Source organism: Phasianus colchicus, chromosome 1, assembly GCF_987193195.1.
Source record: "Phasianus colchicus chromosome 1, bPhaCol1.hap1.1, whole genome shotgun sequence".
Classification (NCBI taxonomy): domain Eukaryota; kingdom Metazoa; phylum Chordata; class Aves; order Galliformes; family Phasianidae; genus Phasianus; species Phasianus colchicus.
The window spans coordinates 134,223,707-134,248,453 of NC_143436.1; the positions used below are offsets into that span (position 1 = coordinate 134,223,707).

At 40.7% G+C, this 24,747-nt stretch overlaps 1 protein-coding gene and 1 long non-coding RNA gene across 7 annotated transcripts in view; one reads left to right on the forward strand and one right to left on the reverse strand.

Moving 5' to 3' along the window:
- Window positions 1-24,747, reverse strand: part of AFF3 (ALF transcription elongation factor 3) — a 321,596-nt gene that overhangs the window by 247,841 nt on the left and 49,008 nt on the right. For all 6 annotated transcript variants that reach the window (XM_090127339.1, XM_090127334.1, XM_090127329.1 and 3 more), the window contains exon 3: window positions 20,429-21,223. In XM_090127339.1, coding sequence (XP_089983465.1) covers window positions 20,429-21,223 — 795 coding nt within the window. The remainder of the gene's footprint in view (window positions 1-20,428; window positions 21,224-24,747) is intronic.
- On the forward strand, window positions 15,164-22,379 carry LOC149920042 (uncharacterized). Its single transcript, XR_016460559.1, has 3 exons — window positions 15,164-16,908; window positions 21,589-21,836; window positions 22,192-22,379. It is a non-coding gene; the product is annotated as an uncharacterized LOC149920042 (long non-coding RNA).

The window sequence follows — 24,747 nt, forward strand, 5'->3', positions numbered from 1 at the left end:
TGTGTATTACAGATAACAGGGCTTAAAATCTGCACATTTCAGTGATGTGAACCTTTACACAGCGCAGTTGAGTCTTGTAAAGCATTACTGTCGATATTTGCACACACATCTTTGCATGCTTACGAAAGGAGGTTATTGCTTGAGAACCACTTTCTAGACAGTGGACACCTTTATAACACAAATAATTAATGCCACTGCATCCTCAGTGCTCTTTCACAGAAGTATGTATCTACCTGCACATGGCAAATGTCAGAATTTTAATGGCAAACCAGCGTGCAAAGAATTCAAATGAATTCTCCATTAATAACGAGGGGGCTACACTGTCAGGGAAGCAGAATGGTGCTGGGAAGAGGTACACTTTGCCTCTATGTACATTCGTGCTTTGCAGCAAGAATGTCCCGAGCTACTGCCTTTAATCTTCCAGGTGCCACCTACATGTAGCAGTGAGACTAGTTGTGAAGCCACAAGGACAGCAGCTGACTGCTTTCTATCACTATTTTCCAGAAATACAGAGAGCTGACCATGCCCTCCAAAGGCAGCAGGTAATACAAGAAGGTGGCAGTACCAGAAATAAGCCCAGGTCTCCTGAATCTAACCATAGCTACAGCTCAGTGTCCTCTCCCACTGACTCTGCATCAGCCGAGGCTTTTCTATCTAATCTACTTGTCTATTCAGCAAGGTATGTGAGAGGTGTCACACTGTCTGGCAACATTATGTTTGAAGACTTCCATAATGCCAATACTGGTGCGCAAGGGCACTGGACTTTGCGCATTGATAATCTGTCAAGGAAAACAAGCAGGAGTCAGACAATGCAGTTCTGAGAGCTTGAAAAGTTCACAAGCAGGGATTCTGTAGCTGTAACTTCAAATGTATAGAAAAGGGATGCCAAATTAGGACTTCTGCCATCAGAGCTGAATATGTTCCAAAAGCAAAATTCTTCAGCATTTTACAATGAGCCCAGAGTTTGATGAACCATGAAATACTTTTGCAATGAAATTTTTTGGCCTGATGTCTTGAAAAACACAGTTTTCCAGATCTGTGCATAGCTTTATTGTTTGTTCTTTCATGGCTATTTTCATCTTTCATTCTTGAAGAATGGCTGTTTCTTTAAAGGAAAATGGTACAGAAAAATTCAGATATGGCAATGAGCTTTTCCCATCGTAACAGCGATCAGTGCATAGCAATAAACAAGTAACTCCAGGATTTTGGGTAGCAAACACTATCACAAGGATTTGCCGGATGAATTAACTGCATTTTTGTGTGTCTCTTATCTGCAGATACACAGTGCAGGTGACATAGGCAAAAGAGCAAGAAGACCAATTTTGTGCACATCTGGATTCTGTTTTGGTTGTCAAGCCCTTACTTCTGTATGTCTGGAAGATGCTCTGTGTACATTTTTAAGACGAGTTTACAGAGGTTTCCAAGGGAACACAGGGTCACTGTTTCATTTTTTTTTTCACTTAGTCTGTGGTCCACTTTATCATGAAGGTAATATCAGTCAACTCTCGAAGACTTTGCAGTTAATCTTTTCTTTATTGTTTCCTTTTTTTTAAGAAGGTAAAATAAAAGATAAAGTCATGAAAGATCAAGAAAGTGTAGCAAAGGCTGTGTAATCATTGAATTTGCTTTCCTTGATGTAGTTAAAATTATTAATTTCTAAGCAATCAGCAATCTCTGAAAAACTATCTCCCAACTGCACTTAAGTATAATATTTTCCATTACACTAGAGCAAACAGGAGAAACAGGTGGGTTGTTTTTAATAAAAGAAATCAGATAACTGAGCTCAGCTCCTGGACATTTGTATGAATATTCCCTGGTGCATATTTCAACAACAGCACTCAGGGGGATGGCTTCACTTTTGAAGGACACGAGCTTTGTGAGTCCAAATATGTGCAGCCTAGCTGTAGCATTCCAACGCTGTGTGCATGACAGCTAATAAGAGTTTAGTTCAAATGTAGTTTTACTCAACTTCCAATCTAAAATTCTCATGTTTTAGAATTATTAATAACTTTTATCAGTTCATGAGTGCCAAGTTTGTTTAATCTTCATGCTTAGAGCTAAAGCCCAGAGTGAAGATGCAAGCTTGTGAAATCTCATCATTTTTGTCGAAGACCAATAATTTATGTTTTGAAATCTGAGGCAAATATTTGATTGCAATTTATTGGGCTGGAAGTAGCCTTCAATCGCCAGGTACTGTTGTTATAATGCAAAAATGGTGGCATTAGTTTAATGTATTGTAATAGTACAGGGTAATGGTCCTTAGCTCAGTAGTACTGAAATACCTTGACAACAGCAGTTGAAGTCAACGGGAGCATTGAAAGTGCATATAAAAGTGCAGTCTGCAGACCATTAGGCATAATTTCATCAGATCTTTATTGGAATAAAGATTGCACTTAAGCTTCTGCTGTTGTGGCATTGGCAATTTAGAAATATTGTATCTGTGTACACAAATTTTAAGAAGTCCCTCAGTTAAACCTGAGATTAAACTACTGTTAGGGTACAGACACTGGAAATTCTTGGGGCTAATTCTCTGCATATTATAAGAGATAAGATAAAAGTTAAATTTTGGGTGCTGGTGGCATGAGTCCAGTTTACACCTGTAGAGGCTTATGCACAAATGCAAAGTATATCTATTTTACTAAGTCAAAACACTGCTTTGCCAACTTTAGCATTGCCCTGTTGACAGAGGGGAAGCGTTCATGCACCCTTACGTCCCACTGAATAATTGCACAGACCTACTTATTAGAGAGAAATAAGGTTCACATTCAAACAGCACTGTTGCCAGCCATGTGTTTAAGGCTATGCTACATATCTACCCACATTCTCCGTGTTTTTGCACAGGGTTTAAAAACAGATCAACCTCTGCTAAGAAAAGTCCCGCATCTCCAAGCTGGTCACATAACAGTTTAGCACACTATCAGCTGCACGGGGCTTGCCTCAGCTGGCTTACTGACAGAGGAGACTACAGACATCTCCAAGAATTCCCACTGGGCACCAGAAGGCATCCTAACTTGTCTTTGAGAACAGACTGTGGCCGCCACCAGAGTGTCCCACCAGCATTCTTTGCCACAGAAACCAGAAGTATGTGCTTGTGGGTGAATGGAGATGTTGCCCCTGGTCCAGCAGTTGGCTTCCAAACACAACAGAAGCTCTGGAGCTTGTTTCCTGGTGTTTTATCGGAAATGCTTGTTTTACTGGAAATAAAACAAGTCAGAGAAGAATTCTAAATAATTTACACTTTTCTTGTAACCCAAGGGGAAATAATGACTACTAATTTACTAGCTGACTTCTGTGACAAGGCAGCAAAGGGAAAATGAGCCTAAAAAGTCTTAACAAAAGAAAAGGCTTCAGAGAAAAAAAATTAACAAAATGCTTACATTACCAAAACCAAGCAAGTAAAGGAAATTATTCTAAAAAGTAGCCTCATATCAATGTCAGAAGTCATGACAAGCCAGGAATACATGAAAAAGAGAAATTGAAAAAAGGTAAAGGAAAAAAAAAAGAAAAAAATAACAAAAAGAAAAGGAAAATGCTTACATTTGTGTGGTCTCTGGAGGCTGGAGAAGATAATTGTCAACATCTTTATCATCTGGACACAGACATTCCAACTATGCAAAAAAGAGGGCCCAGTGACCCCAGACTGAAATTAGCACAAGGCCATTATGCGTGTCCCCATTACGCTCTGCAACCGCTTTCCATTTTTATCTTTCAGCAACACACGTGGGATTTTCTAACACCTTGTGCCTTGAACTTCAGCCAAGAGATGCCAGCGGCTGGGAGTCACCGCAGCGGTGCAGCAATGGCACCTGTAGCCCTGCCAGCCTCCTCCGACTCGCTGCGGGGAGCCAGCTCCCTTCAGTGAGCAATTACAAACTCGAAGTCTGACATTAGTTCTGGAACAATTACATGCTTTGTGAAATGGGTAAACTTTATTTAGTAGGGGAAAAAAGCACCAGCCCATGTTGCACCTCTTCCAGTTTGATCTTGCCAAAGGCAGAATAACTCCTTTGCACCAGCAATGGGTTGTCCAAGTTCCTCAACACTTTGCAGAGCATCAATGCAATTTTCTTTTCCCATATAGGAGGAAAAACCCAACAAAATGCTCTCAGGCGACTGCCAGCTCCATGCGCAGAAAGTCAAATGTAGGCTTGATTACATAGGGAGGAATCAGTTTGTTCTCACATTCACAATATGTCATACCAGTGGGAAAAAAAAATGGCAATTAGCGTGAGCTCGACATCATTTGGTTCAGCACAGCTTACTCAACACAAATGTACTCATTTATTTCCTCCCTCTGCAATGCCTCCGGCTCACACTGGTGGATCCCAACTCTCTCTGAGCAGTTGCTCTATTTGTTTCCACTGATCTCACAAGTGTGCCTGAGCCATCCAGACAGACTTCCAATGCTCTGCCCTTTTCTGGACGAAGTGTCCTTGCAGCTCCAGAGGGTGCCTTTCACTATCAGTAAAAGGAAACACGGTGAGTCACAGCTATCTTCTGCCCCACTGCACACACGCCTTGTTCCCCCTCTCATCTTAGTATTGCTCTTCCTCCCAGATGTTCTCTTTGCTCACCCTATTAACTCATCCTCCTCCTGAACATCATCTGTTTTCCATTTGGGTACTTCTCTCTGCATCAGCCCTATCTCCTTCCTCCAGGTGCAATAGGTTAATTCAGTTTTCAGGCTTCTCTTAACCTTGCCTGTGCCTTTCCAGGGCTGATACGCTCCATCAGAAGATGCTCCTCAATTGTTGTACAGCACCCTTCATAATGAATCCTGACCTCAAGTTTTGCAAAAACATCATAAGGAATTTAAGCTTCTTGCCGAATCCAATGGAAAACCATCCCACTGCCTGCTTGCTGGAGAATCCTTGGGAAGGGAAGGAGAAAGTGCTGACCTGGTCTCACTGCGCTTAGCACCCTTCCACAGTTTCCCTCTGCTCTTTGCATTTAACCCCTAATTGCAGTCAAAAGCCTACGTACTCCAACACAGTTGAATTTTTAACCTAAGTGTATCGCGCTTTAATCAACAATTTTTTGTGCTCACCTTCTACTTGTTACTTAATCTGTGAAATACAGTTCAGAAAAAAATCCAGCCTATAAAACCTGTTGGTGTAAAGATAAGCACTTTATTTAATATCCAATTAAATGTGGTCACCGGAGAAATCACAGCTTATGCAACTTTATCAGAAAAAGATTAATCTATTTCAGGCTTAACCCAAAATGTCATAAAAGAACTCATGAATTTAGATAGGAATCCACTTATTATCCAAAGACATTTTCCTATTGAGTAAGAACAGCCTAAATTGCTGACTATATTTATACTCGGTTCAATCAAATTTCTGTACTCAGTAGCTGTCATTGATTTTAGGACAATTATCAAACAAAAATGATGAACAAACTGAAGGAACATTATAGAGTCTTTTTCAGCTCCACAGTAATCATTAGAAAAGGCACAGCCTGCTCATTGATAATGGTTTAACTGCTCACAGGGTGACATCATCACATTTAAAAGATAGTCACACCCGGAAGGCAGAAGATTTTTTTTTTTTAAATAGCATTACAATTTGCCATTTTAAAGTTAATTGTATTTTGCTTGGTGTTTCAAACCACATAGGCTGCACTCAAGTTACTTTGTTCATATTATGGGATCATGCCCAAAACTATGATTTTAAAATAAGGAGGCAAATAGTTGAATGTATTTATTTAAATTAAGCAGACTTCCTCGCCTGTCTAGAAACAGATTCTTTTCAGTTCATTAGTTGAATTTCCCACAGGGCCTGAAAAGGCGCATTTCATTTCTATACTGTTTGATTTGTCTAGATGATTTATTTTTAAAAAAGCACTCTACTTTAAAATCATTGAATAATAACTATTTGGCTTCATCTTTCCACATTAATTATTACATTTAGAAGGACATGTATCTTACTGATAGAAGATAGAACAGGAAACTTGTATAAGAACAATACAGAATCACCAGGCAGCTGTCAGCTACTGAGGTACAGTGTTTCTAATTTCTTTCTGCTACCTCAACCCGTGTAGTGGATGCCATGTCCCTGAAGACATTCAAGGCCAAGCTGGACGGGGCTCTAAACATCACAGAATCACAGAATCACCAAGGTTGGAAAAGACCTACAAGATCATCCAGTCCAACCATCCACCTATCACCAATACTTCTCACTAAACCATGTCCATCAACACAAAATCCAAGCGTTCCTTGAACACCTCCAGGGTCGGTGACTCCACCACCTCCCTGGGCAGCCCATTCCAGTGCCTGACCACTCTTTCAGAAAAGTAGTATTTCCTAATGTCCAGCCTGAATCTCCCATAGCGCAGCTTGAAGCCATTCCCTCTAGTCCTATCACCAGTTACACGAGAGAAGAGGCTGACCCCCAGCTCACTACAACCTCCCTTCAGGTAGTTATAGAGAGCAGTAAGGTCTCCCCTGAGCCTCCTCTTCTCTAGACTGAACAATCCCACCTCCTTCAACCACTCCTCATAAGGCCTGTGCTCCAGACCCCTCACCAGTTTTGTTGCCCTTCTTTGAACCCGCTCCATGGCCTCAATGTCTTTCTTGCAGTGCGGGGCCCAAAACTGGACACAGTACTCGAGGTGCGGCCTCACTAGAGCAGAGTACAGGGGAACAATCACTTCCCTGTTCCTGGTGGCAACATCGTTTCTGGTGCAAGCCAGGATGCCATTGGCCTTCTTGGCCACCTGGGCATACTGCTGGCTCATGTTCAGCCGAGCTTCAATCAGTATCCCCAGGTCCATTTCCTCTACACAGTTTTCCACTCTGCCCCAAGCCTGTAGCATTGCTTGGGGTTGTTGTGCCCAAAGTGCAGGACCCGGCATTTGGCCTTGTTGAACCTCATCCCATTGGCCTCAGCCCAGTGACCCAGCCTGTCCAGATCCCTCTGTAGGGCTTTGCTACCTCCAGGCAGATCCACGCTTCAGCCAATTTGGTGTCATCTGCAAACTTACTGAGGGTGCACTCAATGCCTTCATCCAGGTCATCAATAAAGATACTGAAGAGGACAGGCCCCAGCACTGACCCCTGGGGAACTCCACTCATGACCGATTGCCAGATCTAGCTGTAGGTGTCACTGCTCACTGCTGGGGAGTTGGGCTAGATGACCTTTAAGGATCCCTTCTGACCCAAATAATTGCTTAATTCTATGATTCTAAGGAAAGGGTTCAAGTGCAGTGGCTAAAAATCAGTATTAAGCAGTAGTGGTATAGTTAAAATGAATTTCTTGATCCAGTCTCACTCCATTGAGTGCAAAATTGCCAGTGCATACGTGGTATCATTTTAAGAAGCTACAGCAGTGCAACTCGAGCCTGATGGCAGCACATTTGCTGAAGTGCATGTCTGCCTCTACACTGTAAATTCTTTCTGTAGTCACTTTCAAATCTGGAGCTTACTTTCACAGGTTGACATATTATATCCATCCATATACTGGATGCCTATTTAGTGCAAATTTGGCAAAAAAAAAAAAAAAAAAAAGGAAGGATCACTGATGTGGACAGCACTTTCCTGTCACTGAACAAACCTAAGCTTCACAGAAGAGGTAGTGGAAATAATCAGCTAGGCAAGCCCGTGCTCTGAATACACAAAACCCAGTCTATTGGAAGTGGCAACGAGCCAAACTCATAGATGAGAAGATGGAATGGGAAGTGTGATCCAATTTGCTTCAAGAAAAAAAAAAGATGAAGAATAAATTTGGGCGTGCTTGGGGATAGGCAAGAACCCAGTGGGGCACTGCACCCAGGAAGCAAAGAATAAGAAGGTGGGAACTCCTGTCATGAGGGGTAGTGGTGAAGCCCCAGAGCAGGCAGAGAGCTATGTTCCAATCCCATCCCACATGAAGTCATCACCAGGCAGAGCTCGGAGGGGAAGAGCAGCAGCAGGATTCTCTCCTCTGTGAACCTTCAAAGATTTGTGACAGGTGCTTTCTAGCTGAACTTCCTCCGTGTCAGCTCTTCATCCCGTGCTCTTTATATAGCAGCAATTAGCATATCTGAGAAATCCCCATTCGGCATGTTTTATGGTCTCTTCCCTGTGTATTGAGATAGTTCTGTAAGTTATGTGCAGGGATATGCCATAACTCCTAATGTGCAACTGTCATGAAATCACTCACATAGATTTATTCACTTACGAGCCAGTGAGGAAACTGATTCTGAACAGGATGCTCGGGACTTTAATTACCAGGAGGAAAAATGAGCCCTGCACCTTGGACTGGCAAAGAAGCTCCTTTGATGCTCTAAAAGTATGTCCTGAAGTTAATAGATTATATAGCATTTCTGAATTCAAATACCATCTTGGGCCACCAATCGCTATTCTGTATTGCCATTGCTGACTTTCTTCAAAGCAATAACAATGTCAAAAACAACCACAAGAATTACATCTCAGTTTCTGGAACAAAACAAAGAGAAACTGAAGAAAAAAGGACTGTCTTCCCCCAGGCAATATCTTCTTGACCAAAGGAAGTTCATACAACGTAGAAAAGAAATATTCATTGCTGTCAAACCCTGATCTTGCTACTGTTGAAGTCAATGGCAAAACTCTTATTAATTTCAAGCAGAGCATGATCAGTGAGTAAATTGAATGGAAGTGGTAAACCTAAGTGACATTATCACTCAGGAACTGTCTCTGCTTCAAGTTACCTAAATGGTAGGAGAAATACAGCAAGAAACATTAACTTGGAATTCAGCAAAGAGCCTTTGCTGATGCTTTCATATAATTTTTGTTTCCAGTGCAGAGGTTATGAAAAAGTTTTATAGACTATGCTGTTACATAGCAAGCTGTGTCACAGATACCTGAGGACAGAGCTGGGGGCTCAGTTTGTCTGGCTTTGCTTTCATGCTGACCATTTAGAAAGGTGTCTCCACCCGCCTGCACCTCAGCTGATCCCCCCACAGCTGTGCTTTGTGTATTCTTGGCAGAGCTGCCATTACTGCTTAGGAAGGGCTTTGAAGCTCTGAAATGAGATTGCAGTAGTAAAAGATGAATCATTTTTGGTTTATTGATGAGAATGTAACTGGATATTATCAGGAGATATAAACTCTCTGAGTTGGAAAAAAAAAAAAAGCAAATAGCTGGTGTGGTTTCAAGGGCTGAGACAGTGAATGCTCCTCATAGTAACAAAATAAAAATATACTGCAGCAAATGCTACAGGTTTTAGGATTGCCCAGCCATCTCTAAGCTACTGAAAGATCTTGTACACAGCCTAGGTCATAAATTGGAGCTGCAATGCCAGCAGTTCCAGTTGGGTTCCTCAAAGCATAACTTCATCCTTTCCTCTTCAGGTTCTGACATTATTCTTCTTTTTTCAGACTCCCCCACAAGGCCCACATCATTTTTATGTCCTTTCCTTCTTCGTATGTTTTACTTTCCTGCCTGCTAAATATTTCTGATTAGGTCCGAGAAAGAAATTCTTTATTGGCTTACAGTCTTCTTCAAACTGTCCACTGCATGTTGCCCTTGGTGATTCCTTCTGTGCCCTTTGCCCAGACAGCATATTTCAGCTACAGACTGGTAGTTCCACTCGATCAGCAATTAACTAGCTAATAAATTTTCTTGTATCAGATGTCTCTCAGAGTGTAATTAAAACTGGAGAAGGTCTCTTAGAAAATAATGCGTAACTGCTAAGTCACAGCCGCTCCATATGATATTGGTTTTGACTGTGTTATTAATGAAAAATCTTGTAGCTGCCTTCTACTTCATAGAATCATAAAGGCTGGAAAAGACCTCTCAGATCATCTAGTCCAACCATCAGCCCACCCCCACCATGCCCACTGACCATGTCCCTCAGTGCTACATCCACACTGTTCTTCAACACCTCCAGGGATGGTGACTGCATCACTGCTCCTTCTAAGAAGAGATGTTTCCTAATACCCAACCTGAACCTCCCCGGCACAACTTAGAGTCATTCTGTCTTGCTGTACCTTTGCTCTAGAAGCTGGAGTACTTACATAGTTCCAGCCTGTGTTTTGCAATGCACTTGTACAGCCAGTTTTAAATAAATGCCAGCTTTGATTAACAACGGATTACACTGTTGATGGATGCTAATAATCTCCAGTACGTGCAAGAAAAAAATCCCACCATCTTCTTCATTATCTCATTTCAAGAGAATTACAAAACAGAGAACATTTTAAATCCTTTAAACATATATTAGGAAAAAGAGATAAGAGTTAACAAGAAATACTCCTATTTTTCCTCTCTTTTTAGCTACATAAGCTTCCATCACAGCCACTTGCAGTAAATACAGAGGAATATGAATAGCAATTTTTGGTTCTGAGAGAAAATGTTTGGACTCTATTAATGTTTCTAACCCCATGGCTCACTGGTGCAAACGTTTCGGTGTATTTATCTTCTGAATAGAAGCGGTGTGAAGCCACCTCACACTGGGCCTCCATCTCTCAGAGAAACATGTTGGTGGGGAGGGAAGAGCGGGGTATGCACGAGGGAATTCAGGAAAGGAAATGCTTATCCTGAACTCTGTACGAAGCAAGCTCAGCTTCTCTGGCATGCTGCTTTTAACTCACGAAATAATAAGGGTACCATATTTCACTACATGAGATTGTTATATATAAAATACAATTAAGAGATTTGGTGCTGCATGAATATGTAATGTACACATTTCTTTACAGATGCATTTTTCTCCAGACAGGCCGGTGCCTGTTTCAATTTGGAAGCTATCCATTTTCATACAAAGTTAACCAAGAGTGACAGGAAATCAGACGCCTACGTTATTTATCTTTTCTGAACTTGGAAAAAAAAAAAAAAAAAAAAAAACCAACAAAAACAAAACAGTCTTCTGTTAATTACTTTTCTAGGAAGCTATTTTGTGGTACCATAGGGATAGATCTTCCCTATTCAGAAGTGCTACAGAAATGACAACTTTACGATGTGCAGGGCGAATAAAGTATGTTACATGCAGATATTTAAGGGTATATTTGTCTTCATTTACTGAAAGAGAATATGTGACCAACAATAAAGAATTGAACTGCCTCTGGCCTGGCTGGGTGCATTTACAACAATTACTGGAGGTCTGACCTTTTTAACCTTATACATCAAGCAACACATATACGTTATTTATTTAGCTGGAATTAACAGTGATCTGTGAAGCTCTTTGTATTTGCCTTTGGTTCTCTTGCTCATCAGTCATAACTGACCCCAGTGAGCATGTACAGTGGTGGCAGTTTCATGTCACTCTAATTTATGAAAGACTGGGGAAACTACAGAACAGAGCCATAAAATCTTTCCCATGGATACTTAAAAAAAAATCCTAAACCACCTTTATGTTCAGCATGATCCTGCGTAGACCGCTCTGAAGACAAAGAGAAGGCAGAAAAGCTCTACCTCATTATAATTACTGGAAAGAGGAATGTGAGACCCTGCAGCAGCAATGGGGGCTTGGACTTCACACCTGACTGCACACCAACACAGTGCTCCAGTGTGGTACAACAGGAGCTCTGAGAAGCTCCCTGTCTGAGCACTGTGTCAGTAATCAGAAATCCTCAGCAAGCCCACCTCTGCTCTCTGCCCTTCCCAAGCACTCCTTTGTTCAGGAGATATCAAGCAGATGGGGAGGAGATGCTTGGATGAAACTTGATGCTGAGGACAGCCTGGCGCTTGCAGCAACCTCCAGGAAAGGATGGGTTTCTCCAGTACCTCAATACCCTCACAGAACTTCGGAGCAATCCATGGTAATGGGGTCAAAGGTGGGAAAGTGGGAGCAGTGCCCAGTGCCACTCTGCTTTGTTTCTGGCAGGGAGGATTTTTATTACACTCAGTAACCATCATCATGAGCATTACTGATGGATTCAGAGAAAAAATGGAAATCAGAAAAAACGTGCCATTGAAATCTGGTTTTGTAGTTCTAGAAATCTCATTTCCTTCATCAATATTGTTATTGCTTACCAAAAGGAACTACCGAAGCAATTATACAGGGTTGTGGCCATGTTTATGCATGCACTCTTATATCAACTCCAGATCTAATTCATAAACCGAACCATACTGTCTGATGGAAAAAATAAAAGAAGCAAAAGAAACATACTTTGATCGCAATAAACTACTGAGCTCTAAAAGGTGGTTACTTGATCATCTTTTGAAAAGGTTGGAAGACCAGTTTTACTGAAGGGAGAATCTCACTTCAGAGAGACCCCAATGAAGTGCCCAGAATATTTACTCAATAACTAGGAAAAAACAAAATAAAACAAAAAACCTTGGGAAAAACTCACAAAAAGGCAGGTGCATACATTAAGGAATTCTCTTGACAATCATAAGTTTGCATCCAGTTCCAAAAGATTTTTCTCTAATGATAGCCATCCCACTGGTTAAAATAATGGGAAACAACAAGAGATTCACCATAGCAACAAATGCATAGCACATACCATATGGAAAACAATGCATGAAGGAAATTTTAGGCTCTAAATAAATCAATTCTGTGTTTTCAAAATGTATAGGTAAGTTTAGCTAGCGCTTTCCTAGAAAAAAAAAATATAAAAATAAAAGTAAAAAAAAGATTATGTTATTTAATTCAAAAGGGAAATGAAATTGAGGGAAATCAGGCAGCTCTAGAACTAAAGTAAAGGTATTCAAACAGCATTTTCCTTCTACAAGAACTACTAGGGAAGAATAATTAGAAAAATTAAGCCCACTGTGTTCAATGAACTGCCTGCACACAGGCTTACTCTGTGCCTTTGTGACTGCAGATTGCTAGAAGGAGAGAGGCTTGTACCACAGTTTAAGAACTATATGGAAAATCCATCTTTGCACATTGTGGTTTCCACTGTTTTTGTTGAGACTGTTTCAAACACCACTCTGTCTATTTAATACATTCTATGCATAGCCCTCCCACGGACTCACTCGAAGGTCCTGAATAACCTACAGCTAGCAGGGATCTTTGCACCACACTGCTCTTGTTGTCCAGTTCTTCCTGTCTAACGTGGGAAAACATTCTTTATTTGTGAGGAAGGTCACTGGTAACATTACAGGGATGAATTGAGCTGTGTCTTCTGGTAAATGTGGCTTGCTAACTCTTTCCCATGAACATCTTGGAAAGAAAACATCGACAACTGGCTCATACTTAGAGTACTCAAGTGCTGTGATTGCTAACTGGCTTCCCAAGCACTGCAATTCTTCAATAAAGCTGATAAATAGTAGAAAAGTATCAACACCCTTAATTCTGTACCCACGCCTCCAGCCTCTCTAGTTAAGTCCACAAAGTCAGAAAAATTCTGGAATTATTTTTTTAATGCATTCAATTCATCTCTCCTTTCTTTTCTATTTTTATCTAAAAGCATCTTCAGCTGACCCTCTGCTTTCACTTCTGCCTTCCTGGGTCAGAACCAGAAATCACCCCGGGAATCAGAGAAAAAAGGCCAGAATTCAGCTCCTGCCTGAATCGTCCTCCTGCAGCAATCCAACAGGCTCTGTCACAGCAGGGGGAGGACAGTGCCGTGCATTTAAGGAAAGGGCTTACACAGATCTCTCCTAAACCCTCTTCCTTCCTTGAGAGACGCTCTCTCCCAGAATAGGCTGGGATATGTGGTATTTCCAAAGGAGGCCTGCACTCATCAGGACCATCTTCTCTGCTTAGTCTACACTGGAGCTTTTATGGCCAAATGAGATGGAGCTGCACTTATTTTTTAACACATGAACTTTCAATTTTAAGCATGGACCTGCTTGTTACGCATGCTATGCACCCAAGTTCTCCCTAAAAGAATGTGATTTTGAACAAATTGTTGACACTAAGCCCATATTTCGGTGTTCTTGGTTTTTTTTTCCTCAGAGAGGGAAGAAGGGGAGAAAAGAGGGTGCTTTTTGCTTTCCATTAATGCACAGGGATAGAACTGATAGGAAAAAAAAAATTGCAGATTTAAGGAACGCTTGCCAGTGTGTGTGGCAGATGCTGATAGCTATATATAGCCACTCCAATGAGAACGAATGCAGAGTATCTATGCAGGCAAGCAGGAATTTGCCTGTGTAAGGCTAGGGCAAAAATGAGAAAAAAGATTCAACATTTAATCTATTGTGCATTACTTCTCCTGCAGAAGAAGTTGTGTAAGTACTCCATGAAGTAGAATATGAATGTGTCCTCATGATGACCTTATCTACATTTCACATAAACGTGCTCCCAAATTTAACAGAACATAATCTTTCCTTTTTACTGTTAGGCTGCTACTCATTCCTCAACACAGCCTCAATTTCCTTCCCTCATAACCCTGATGCAGCTCGCAAGATGAAATTCAAAAACAGAGCTCAGATATAAAGAATATGATTTGCCATCTTATGCTTTTCTTATTGTCTCATCTGTAAGAAAATTTTAGAAACGAGAGGCACTTGCTTGCTTTTCCTGCTTCTTTTTCTCTATACATTTCTCTTTCCTTCTATTCAGTGCAGTGGATTTTTACCCACAGCAATATAATCCTAAGTAGTTCAAAATGTGAAATAGCAGTACTTGAGATGACGAGCTATCATTTATACGGAGCAACACGATAATTTTGGAAGGATGGGGAGGTTGGGTATGGATTCTAATTAACACTGATGAACCTGGTTCCTAAAGATTAAATTCCCAAATGAGTAACCACTACCTTTCTACACACAGGTCTATCCAAGTTATTCTCATTAAAACAATTTAAAAAAAAATTATAAGCTTCAGCCTGTGTCAAGATACTCAAGGCTTTCCAAAACTGATTAAAAATATCAAATGAGGTATTGAACTACATTAAAAATCAACCTTTTTAATGTATTGAAAATGGTCTATAATTTGTATTCAATTGCTCTTATTTCCAGTGAATTAATATTGTATTGCCGCCAACTCTGTGCCCTGTTTCTCTGTAAATCTCAAGGGATGTAGAGAAAAGGATTTTGCATCCTGCTGAAGACACACACGCTCTGCATGGCATTGCTTCTTACTCCTCAATTCTTACATGGGGCTAACTTTGTTGTATTACATGTTTATTTTTGCACTGATGTCTCCTTCAAACTGGTAAATTCAAATGAAAGTGCACAGCTATGAGATATACCAATAGGCTCTGTTAAGTACTGTAAGCTAAATGTATTTTCATGGAAGCAGAGAACTTAGTCTACATGCATTAGAAAAGTGGACTTGCAAATGAGGAGATTTATGGCAATATATTTCTGTTTCCTTGTTTTCTCTGTCTGTGGAACTTGAAGCTGCCTGTAGTCAGTTGATGTTTGAAAGAAAACTGAAATGTCACACAGGAGTGCATATCACTACATTTGCCCCTTAAAAGAATAGAGAATATAGTCTGCAGGAATTAGGAAAACAGTTATTTCTTACCACTCACCTCTCTACTTGGACAGGCTTGGCAGCCTCTCCCCTGTCTCCTGCCCCATAATTTTCCCTCCATTGTATCTCACCTTCTATTTCACACCTATGCCCTTCACTCACATCTCGCTTCCTCAATTTGCAGGAAAGCTCTCGCAGCCCAGCTTTCAGTTCAGTTAAGTAGCCACTGAACTTGTTTAGACCAAGTTATAAAGAATAGGTTTTGGACCATGGTATCTTTATGTACATGTTTTAAAGAACTGGAAGTATAAAACAAAAAGTTCAATGACAAAACTAGGCTGGAAGACAGAGAGCTAGGACTATGAAAATGTCACAAAGAGTTGTGATCATTGGCACAAAGTCTTGTTGGAGATAAGTTCCTAATGGCTTATCCCCTCCAGTCAATACTGAAGCCAACACCGTTTAGCATCTTCATTAAGAACCAGAATGATGGGCCATAGGATAGCCTCAGCAAGTTTGTAGATGATGTAGAACTGGGAAAAGTGGTTGATAAACCAAAGGTCGTGCTGCCATCCAGAGGAACGTTGGCAGGCTGGTGAAATGGCCTGATGGGATTTGTTTGAAGTTCAGCAAGGAGAAATATAAAATCCTGACTCTGCAAAGGAATCCCATGCACCAAAATAGGCTGTCATCTAACCGAATGAAAATTTTCTCTACAGAGGAAGAGATCCTCACAGCAGAAGATCCAGATACAGAGGAAGATCCTAACAGCCTACATGCTGACCATGAGCCACAGATGCACCCATTCACTTGCCCCCCAGAAAAGGCCAACAATACCCTGAGCTGCATTAGGAAAATTGTGGCCTGCAAAGTAAGGGAGGTGATCCTTCCTCCCTGCTGAACACTGAGGCCATATCTGAAGTGCTGGAGCCAATACATGAAAGATATGTATGGACTTCCTGGAGTGAATTTAGTGCAGGGCCACAATTATGGTAATGGGAGAGGAGTATCTCTCATACAAGGAGTAGCTGAGAAAGCTGTAACTGTTCAGTGAAGAGAAGAGAAGGTTCAAGGTGGCTAGGGACAGAGAAAAATCCTCAGTATAAATATTGCTCTGAAAGTAATGCCTCCCATTTATTTCCAACAGATACAAACAGCATAATAACATTATTTGACAGAGCAAATTCTCAGCTATAAAATACTATTTTTCAACATAGTCACCACTGTTTGCTGTGCATTTTCATCAGCAAAGAACAAGAGCCTGCATGCTGTGCTCATAAAGACCTGAACCAGCAGAGGTGACCTGCTGATTCACAGCTTCTATGTCAGAATTGTTGCTAGGAAAAGGTTGCCCACATAGCCCCTTTTCCAGTGACCCAAACAGCTGGAAGTTAGAAATTGTCAACTCCAGACTATGCGGTGTATGTGGTAGGACAGTTTGGTCAAGATTGGCAATGTGCTCCATGGTCTTCAAACTGATATGGGACCTGGTATTATTGAGTTGCAAGAGAAAGGTTGTCTTCTTCTCTGGCCTGACTCCGTAAGTTTGAGCCTTCAGCTGAGCACTGCAATGTAACAGTCAGAGTTGATGGCTTGTCTGGGTTCCAGAAAATCCAGAAGGATCACACCTTTCCTATCCCAAAAGGTAGTGCACATCACTTTACCCACTGAGGGCTACATATTGAGCTTTTTCATCGATGGGGAATTAATGTGTCACCAGTTTATGGACTACTGTTTTGACTCCAGCTCTTAGCAGTGACACTATGTCTTATCACTGGTAATGATGTGATCCAGGAAATTGTCATCTTCAGCTATCTATTGGTTCAGTAAGTCCTTACAAACTTGTATATGGTGCTCTCTCAGTTCCTGTGTCAATATTCATGGGACCCACCTGGCACAAACTTTGCAGTACAGTTTGCAATGCATTTCTACACAGAGTGCCTGTCATAGCCCATCTATTCACATGGATGAGCTGATCAAGATGCTCTGCATTTTGTGGTGTGAAATGCTGTACATGCTCATGTGGAACATGGCTTGTCTTTCATGTCACTGTCACCAATGCTGAAAGGCACCATCCACTGCCTCACTGTGTTCACGTCCACGTTTCCATAAACATTCAGCAAGAGTCAATGAATATCAGAGGGTGCCATTTTTTCCATATGGAAGAATTCAGTTCCACATCTTTACTTCACCTGAACTCCATGTCAGACACCATTGTGTCAGACTGCCCCTGTGCTGCCATCTAGTACATGGCAACAAAATGCAACAGAATATTGTCAGGAAGGTTCAGCCTCTACTGTCATCCCACCAACATCTGCCTCTGGCATTGTGCATCAACATAATACAATAGGAGGCATTACTTTTGGAGCAGCCCTCATACATACCTGATGTCAGGCAACAGAGAATAAGGAGCAAGATTCTTCTCATTAGTAGCCAGTGACAGGACAAGATGGAAAGAGTATGAACTAAAAGACATGAAGTTTCATTTGAACACAAGAATACACTTTCTCACTGCGAGCACCCAGCACCCATTTCTGTTTCCACATAGTTTCCCAGACACTGTCCTTGCCTATTTGTCAGTCTGCTTTCTCTCATGATCAACCTGCATTTCATCTCTATTCATCTGGTCATTCCATGTCCACTAGAGATACCTGATTTCTTCTGGCCATCACCTTTAGCCCCATCCTGTGCAAGGGAAACCTCATTTTGTCTGCAAAGGTTTAGAAGACTATGCCAGCTTATGTGGCGAGAGTAGCTTAAAACTTATATCCCTAATAAAGGACAGTGGCCTTTTGATGCAAACGAGGAGTTCTATGAGTTTGAAAGCAGAAATTTAAAGAATGCATGAAAATTTTTACAAAATCTTGTCAGAAGATGTATGATAAAAATGAGAAGAATGGAAAGAGATTTTGAAGCAAAAATAAGTACTACTGAAAATTAAAGGGAGAACAGATTAGCAACAACAACAAAAAAATTAGTCAATACTTCTCCCTGTAGCAATATCAGTGGGTTATCATTTTCATTGGGTGTCACTTGGGATGGAAAATGTTAGAACAAAGGAAATGTCAAGATAAAGGAAAAAATGTTGGGTACTTTTATGATCGGTACTCTCAGTCCTCAAGTACGAGATCTAAGCATTGTCTTTTATTAGCTCAAGTTACAAATCCCAACACCACCCATAACATCTACCATGTTCTTCTGAGCAATATGTCTATCATTTTTATAATCACTTACCCTCTTTTTCTTAACCTACCAGACAATGCTTTTTTGTCTACCTCCTTTAATTTCAGCTAAATGTTTATGTTATCAAATACTATTTCAAAAATACTGTGTCCCACAAAACCTGTGAGAAGCTGTTGAATACTGTAGTAGTTACCTTGCAGTTACCTATGCTATCCTACCATAGCCTACATTGCTATCAGTATCTAAGCAAGTTAGTTTAAGCAATCTCAAATACATCTATATGTCTAGAAACTGCAGTATAAATTTACCCTTACACATCATTGTGGATTACGTACAACAAGTGAAAGCTTTCTTTCCTACTGAGGTAGGCAAATCTGGAATGCAAATGGAAAATTCTGAATTTCAGACAAACAAATGATTGCCTATCAAAATCCCTTTCCAAACTAGTCACTAGGGTATTGCATACATGTAAAGGGGGAAAATTTGTAAGATTCAGACAATTGCCACAGGCATCTTTAATTCTAACAATACTTCTTACTTGCAGATAGTGGCAAGTGAGAAGTCTGAAGGAGGTAATAATAGCTAAATGGATATTAGCATATGCCATTACCTGATCTATCTGCACAATTACAGCAATCTGTGAATGCTAAATTTGCTTATCAAATCTGACTTAAGTGCCTAAAACAACCCCTTTTCAGTAACAACATATCTCTTCAGAATGGTTTGGAACTGATGGAACTTAAACTTAGAGAAAAACCACATGGGCATAATGTCTACAGGAACTGAGAAAAGTAATTGCTTCCAGAGAGACTTCTTTCCTCAACCAAACTGAAAAGGGAATACAACAGTCAACTCCATCTCTGAAAAACAGGCATTAAGAGGCCAGAGAGCTTTACCAAAAATTAGAGTTTTCCTCTCCTTTAGCAGTACCAGAAAAATTTAAAAAAAGGACTAAAAACATTTCAAGGCACACCACAGTCATCAAATAAGAATAAACAATCAGTAACTCTGCTCTGAGACTCTATCAGTGATTCAGTCAAATAGAATCATTCAGTCCTATAAATACTATAAATTGTTTAAGCCATGGGAGCTCTACCAGTTTGCACAAGAGGATGTGACCATCTTTGTATAAACATACAGGTCTCTCAATACATCCATGAAATAAAAAAAACACATTCTTCATTCTGCCAAAAACAGCCATTCCCTCCCCACCCAAAAAACACTAAACAGAAAATCACATAATACACAAGTGACAAAATGAGGTGTCCTAATGTAGCCAATGGAATGTGAAATAAACAAACATAAAATAAGTCCAAACAGATACCTTTCACATCTACTGCTAATAACAGAAATGTTGCCTAGAAGTTTTTTTCGGATAGGTTCTCACCTTTATAGCAAGACTGATTTTTATAAACTGTGTTTATTTAGGAAGAAAACCTTAGTCTTTTTGAAAATTGGTGTGAAAGAGAAGATTTTATGAACGAGAGTTTCACTGCTACATTTTCATCTATTCCACAGATCTCACATTGCTAACTATAATTTATCTAGACTGTAAAACTACTTTGACATCATTGAGGATGGCAGAACTACTTCTGATGCCAAGCACTTCATTTAATCACTGAGAAAAAGAAGAAAGTCAACTGACTATGAACACTGTGACATAACACACAAGCCTAGCTAAAAGACGAATTTAAAATATCCAGACATTACATATGGACATTCAGGAAAAAAAAAAAGTAATACATACTATTAGAAAATGTGGCACTGAGAAGGTGTTATGGACCCGAAGACATCTTGATGTTGAGATATCTTTACATTACTATGTGGTTGCTATTTGCATATCAATGTTTGCAAAATAAAAAATAAATATAAAAACTAAGACATCAAAAATATGTAAAGAGACAGATGCAGTTTGCAGTTCTAAGCTGCTATCTATCCATCTATTCAGGATAGGATGTCATAAAAAGCATCAAAACACATACCTCTTCTTGCTTAGGAATGTTGAACTTCGTTATCTTTGACTTGGTCCTGGCCGAATCAGGTTTGTTAGAAGGCACTCCCCTGTACAACTTGGTCGTCTCTGTCAATAACTTCAGCTTTGGAGACTCATCAGGGGCCTGGTCTTGACCGTCCATTGGCCTTACATAAGCCGTTGGTTTCTGCTGAACCAGACTGGGCTTTGAAGCAAGAGATGGTGGGAAGTTCTGGACACAGTGCCCACTGCTGTGCTTTGAGGGTCTCTCCTGCACTTGAGTTCCTCCTTCTGAGCCGCAATTTAACTTTGCTGGCTGCTGCACTCTGCTGACACTGTCACCTAGTGTGGCCCTCAGTGAGCTTTGCTGGGCAGCATTGGAGGAGGAGGAGGTGGGACTAGATGCATAGCGTTTCATTTTCTCCAGACTGGATTTTTGGTTTGCCAGTTTGAAGTCACCTTTGTGGGACTCCAGTGAGCGGTGTCCATGCTTGCTGGCTCTCTGCTGACTCTCTGAAGCAGCATTGTGCCCAGCCTTCTGCCAACCCATTGTGGTGCTTTTGCTCTGCTGCGCAGGTAGGGCTGCTGCTGCGGAAGAAGTGTTGGAAATGGAAGGAGGAGGTGGTGGTCTTGAGTCTGCGATAAGAAGCTCATCAGGCTTGGGGAGAGGTGTCTGAGGAACCCCAGGTTTTGGAACCCCAACAAGGTGGCTCTGGTTTGATCGGTCGGTTAACAAATCTTTCATTTCATCATAGTTGCCCAGTGTATTCTGGATGCGATTAGAGAGCTCGTCCCCCTTGTTAGTCTGAAAAACAAAAATTGAGTGTTCTACAACAGTCAACCTAAGACAAACAAAATTCCCTGCACGCTTCTGCTGAAATCTTTACTGAAGTTGCACTGTCTTATTCAGCAGCAGCGTTGAGGGATGAAATCGAAAATCCTTATTGTCTCTGAAGATACTTGTCAACATCTTAAATCTACCCTGAACTGGAAAAGCTATAAAGGGCCTTAGAGTATATAAAAAAAGAAATCTATCACTGGTATCATGCTGTAGTTAAAATATATTACCTGGAAACTAGAAAATTTATTATTGCAACTACACAGAACAGTTTGGATTAAATCTGACCATGATAAAACTTTTCCTATAGCCCAGTGCAAGCTCTCCTTCAGCCACGAATGAAAATATTGAATTCCTGATTACCTTCTCTGCCTCTTCAAGTTTCCACATTGCATCTGGGAAGCCATGCAAGACCCAGTAAGCACTGAATGAACTCTCCATTCTAAGCCAGCCAAATACTGCAAGATGATCTGAAGGCAGCTCATGGGGCAGTGGGAAAACTACAGATCGTTACATCCTTCTGATGAAATGCTCTGTTGAGATGTTCACTCCAGAACACTCTTCCCTTTGGGAAAAACAAGTGAGTAGAACTCCCCAACTTCTTGAAAATACTCAGTATTCAATTGTGCAGCAGGGGGGACACAGTCAGCATTTTCACCCTTTAAGATTAATCAGTGTTTTTGAAATCATCCATTTAATTCCTTGTTTAAAAGGAAGAAGTTTCACAGAGAAATAAAACAAGGGGAAAAAAAAAAAACACTGAAGAAGGTTGAAAATTATTTTTTTAAAAAGTAAGCAAAAGAGTATATCATTAGCATTTCTTCAGCACAGATTTTTCTGAACCCTACCAAGAATCAGGTGTGTGATGTGCTTTGTTTTGTATTTTCAGAGGAAGATAGTAATGAGATAGTGGTGTTGTCCTTTCTCTCTTCCAGACATGGAGTCTCAATGGGGAAACACTCATACGCTTCAGAAGGCCATGCTTTCATCTCAGGATCCTCCATGTAAGGGGGAAACAGTAGCTTAGAGATGAAGGAAGTAAAGGGAGTGCAAAATAACCTCTTATATACAGAAATGTGAAGGATGTAGTAGCAATACCAATCACTCTGGAAATGCGGGGATTCTTTTTCGAGAATTCCAATAAAATTGAAGCATTGATTCATGGTCAGCATAGCTTAAGAAGGGAATGTTCCTTCACAAGAATCACACAGACATCCTGGAGAAGAGGAAATTACTTAAAAGGCTTCAAAAGTGGGAACCATCATGCATATCTAAAAAGAAAGTGTTGCAAAGGAAATGAGTTGTCTAGTTCACAGCTTTAACTGGGGTAGGAAGTATGTTCAACTCAGGCAGAATAAGAGGCACAGAAGGCATCTTCATGGGGATGCTTGGTTGGTACTGTGGTAAAAACTGAACAGCTGACAATGAAGATCTGGACTGCTCAGATTTATGGCTATCTGCAGTTGGGCTTATTGATCTTCAAGATGGTTGGAGATATATTCATATGTCTCCTGGGCTCTGTGGCTACTACGCTTAGTTAGGTATCTTCTTGACCAGAATTATTATTTTCTGAAGGCATAGAGAAGTTTGCTTTTACACAGTGAATCTCTTCTGTCCCTCCAGTGGACATTCAACTTGTGTAGCTATCTTGAAGAAAGATGCATTTCGAGCTTCCCTCTAGGGAAGGAGATCTACACTTGGGTCTGTGTCCAGCCTGTCTCAGCCAGCCTGTGCCTCAGGTTTCCTTCCCTCCCAGGAGCACAGCAACAAGGACTTCAGAATGGAACAGCGCCATTCTAAAACCCACAAGTCTCCTCCAGCACAGACCATTTGTGGGGCAGCTCTCTATCCAGCTGGATCAATGGATGCAAAAGAATTTATCTTTAAGTTTTGTCCCAAAAAGTCCAACTTGCCTAATAGAAAGTCAGTTCTATCTCATGACTGCTACTTGGATGGGAGGTAAATAAAAGCCTAGTTGCAGATTATCTATAGACTGTCACTAGCCCAGACAAGTCAGTAGACTATAGGTATGATATGAAGGTGATACAGAGATGCCTGTTATTGAGAAATGCCAGATAACCACAAAAATAATTGCAGCAAAAAGATCTAATGCTCGTACTGTGGAACATGCTGTCAACTGGTGGGTATTGTTTGTTCCTTCTGGATACACTGAGGGGAGAAGATTTCGTGCTGAGCTGAGCTCAGCTGGAAGAGTTCACCTACATTCTCCTGGGAGACCAGCTGGGACCTGAGGTAACTTGTTGGGAGCTTTAGATGTTAAAGCTTTTCCTATTATTTGCTCTGAAATATTGCTGGCTTTATTTAATCACTCACATAGGGAAAACATAATCACAAAATGAGTAAGTAGGAAAAACATTCTGTGCAAACATTTATAACTTACAGTGCTCTGACATTCCTCAGTGTAGGATGTATTCCTGCATTTGAAGACCTGCAAGATCCAGCACTTCCAAAAATAAGCCAGATGGTTGCAAGGAAGGCCATCAGATTTTTTTTTTCTCCATGAAAAACACCTATGTGATTAATGGGTCAAAATACCCTGTCCATGAAGTATCCAGAATGAAATTCCTATTTTTTTATCTCCTGCAAAATACATCTCTAGTAAAAGACAGTGGATTTCCTGGAATCCTTCCTAGAGGGTTGCTATGGATACTTTGAAATGAACTGGATAAGGGGCAACTGAAAGAGTCAAGATTTTTCAGGAAATCTGATGTTTGAGAAAGAGTACATACTATTTAAGAGATTTCCAATGTCTTTGATTTTCAGATGTGGCCTTCTGAATGGCAAATCCTTTGCCAGCACCTTTTCTAAAGGATAGTCCAAATATGGCCACGATGTTTACAGATGATAAGCAAGGATGGAGTCCCTATTCTGATTTTCTCATGGGATACTTGCTAAGCACCTTCACTGCTCCTAGAGACTGCATCCACTAGTTTTCATCCACTCCCACTACTGTAGATGGAATTATACTGAAGTTTTGCAAAGATCCCTTCAGACATCATAAATAACTCAGAAACTACTGGCGAGTCTGTGATACATGAAGTCTGTAGCATGACAGTAGGTACATTGAAACAGAGGTAATAATCCAAGTGTGTACAGTATTCCAGCTGTGCCGCTTTTGTAAGTAATTTAAGCCTCAGTATACCCACTTCCAATACCACAAACAAAACAGTATCAGAGACCAAGCAAAAAAAACAGGTCCTTTTTATCTTAGGAGTATATCCGATTGGATCCACCAAATGGAAAATTATTAGTCCCTATTGCAGTGGAGTCTTCAGTAAATGCCAGGACACGGCTAACATGTTTCAGGCTTTTTTCCGTCCATTAGCCCTTGATTGGTCTCACAGTAGACTTTTTCAAATGGAGCCTTAAGGAAGATTTCAAGACATTTCCCTTGGTTTCTAAATGCCTTTGTAATGAATCTGAAATTCGGGCAGCTGGAGGTCAGCTTCAAGGCAGGCAGAGCTGTCTTC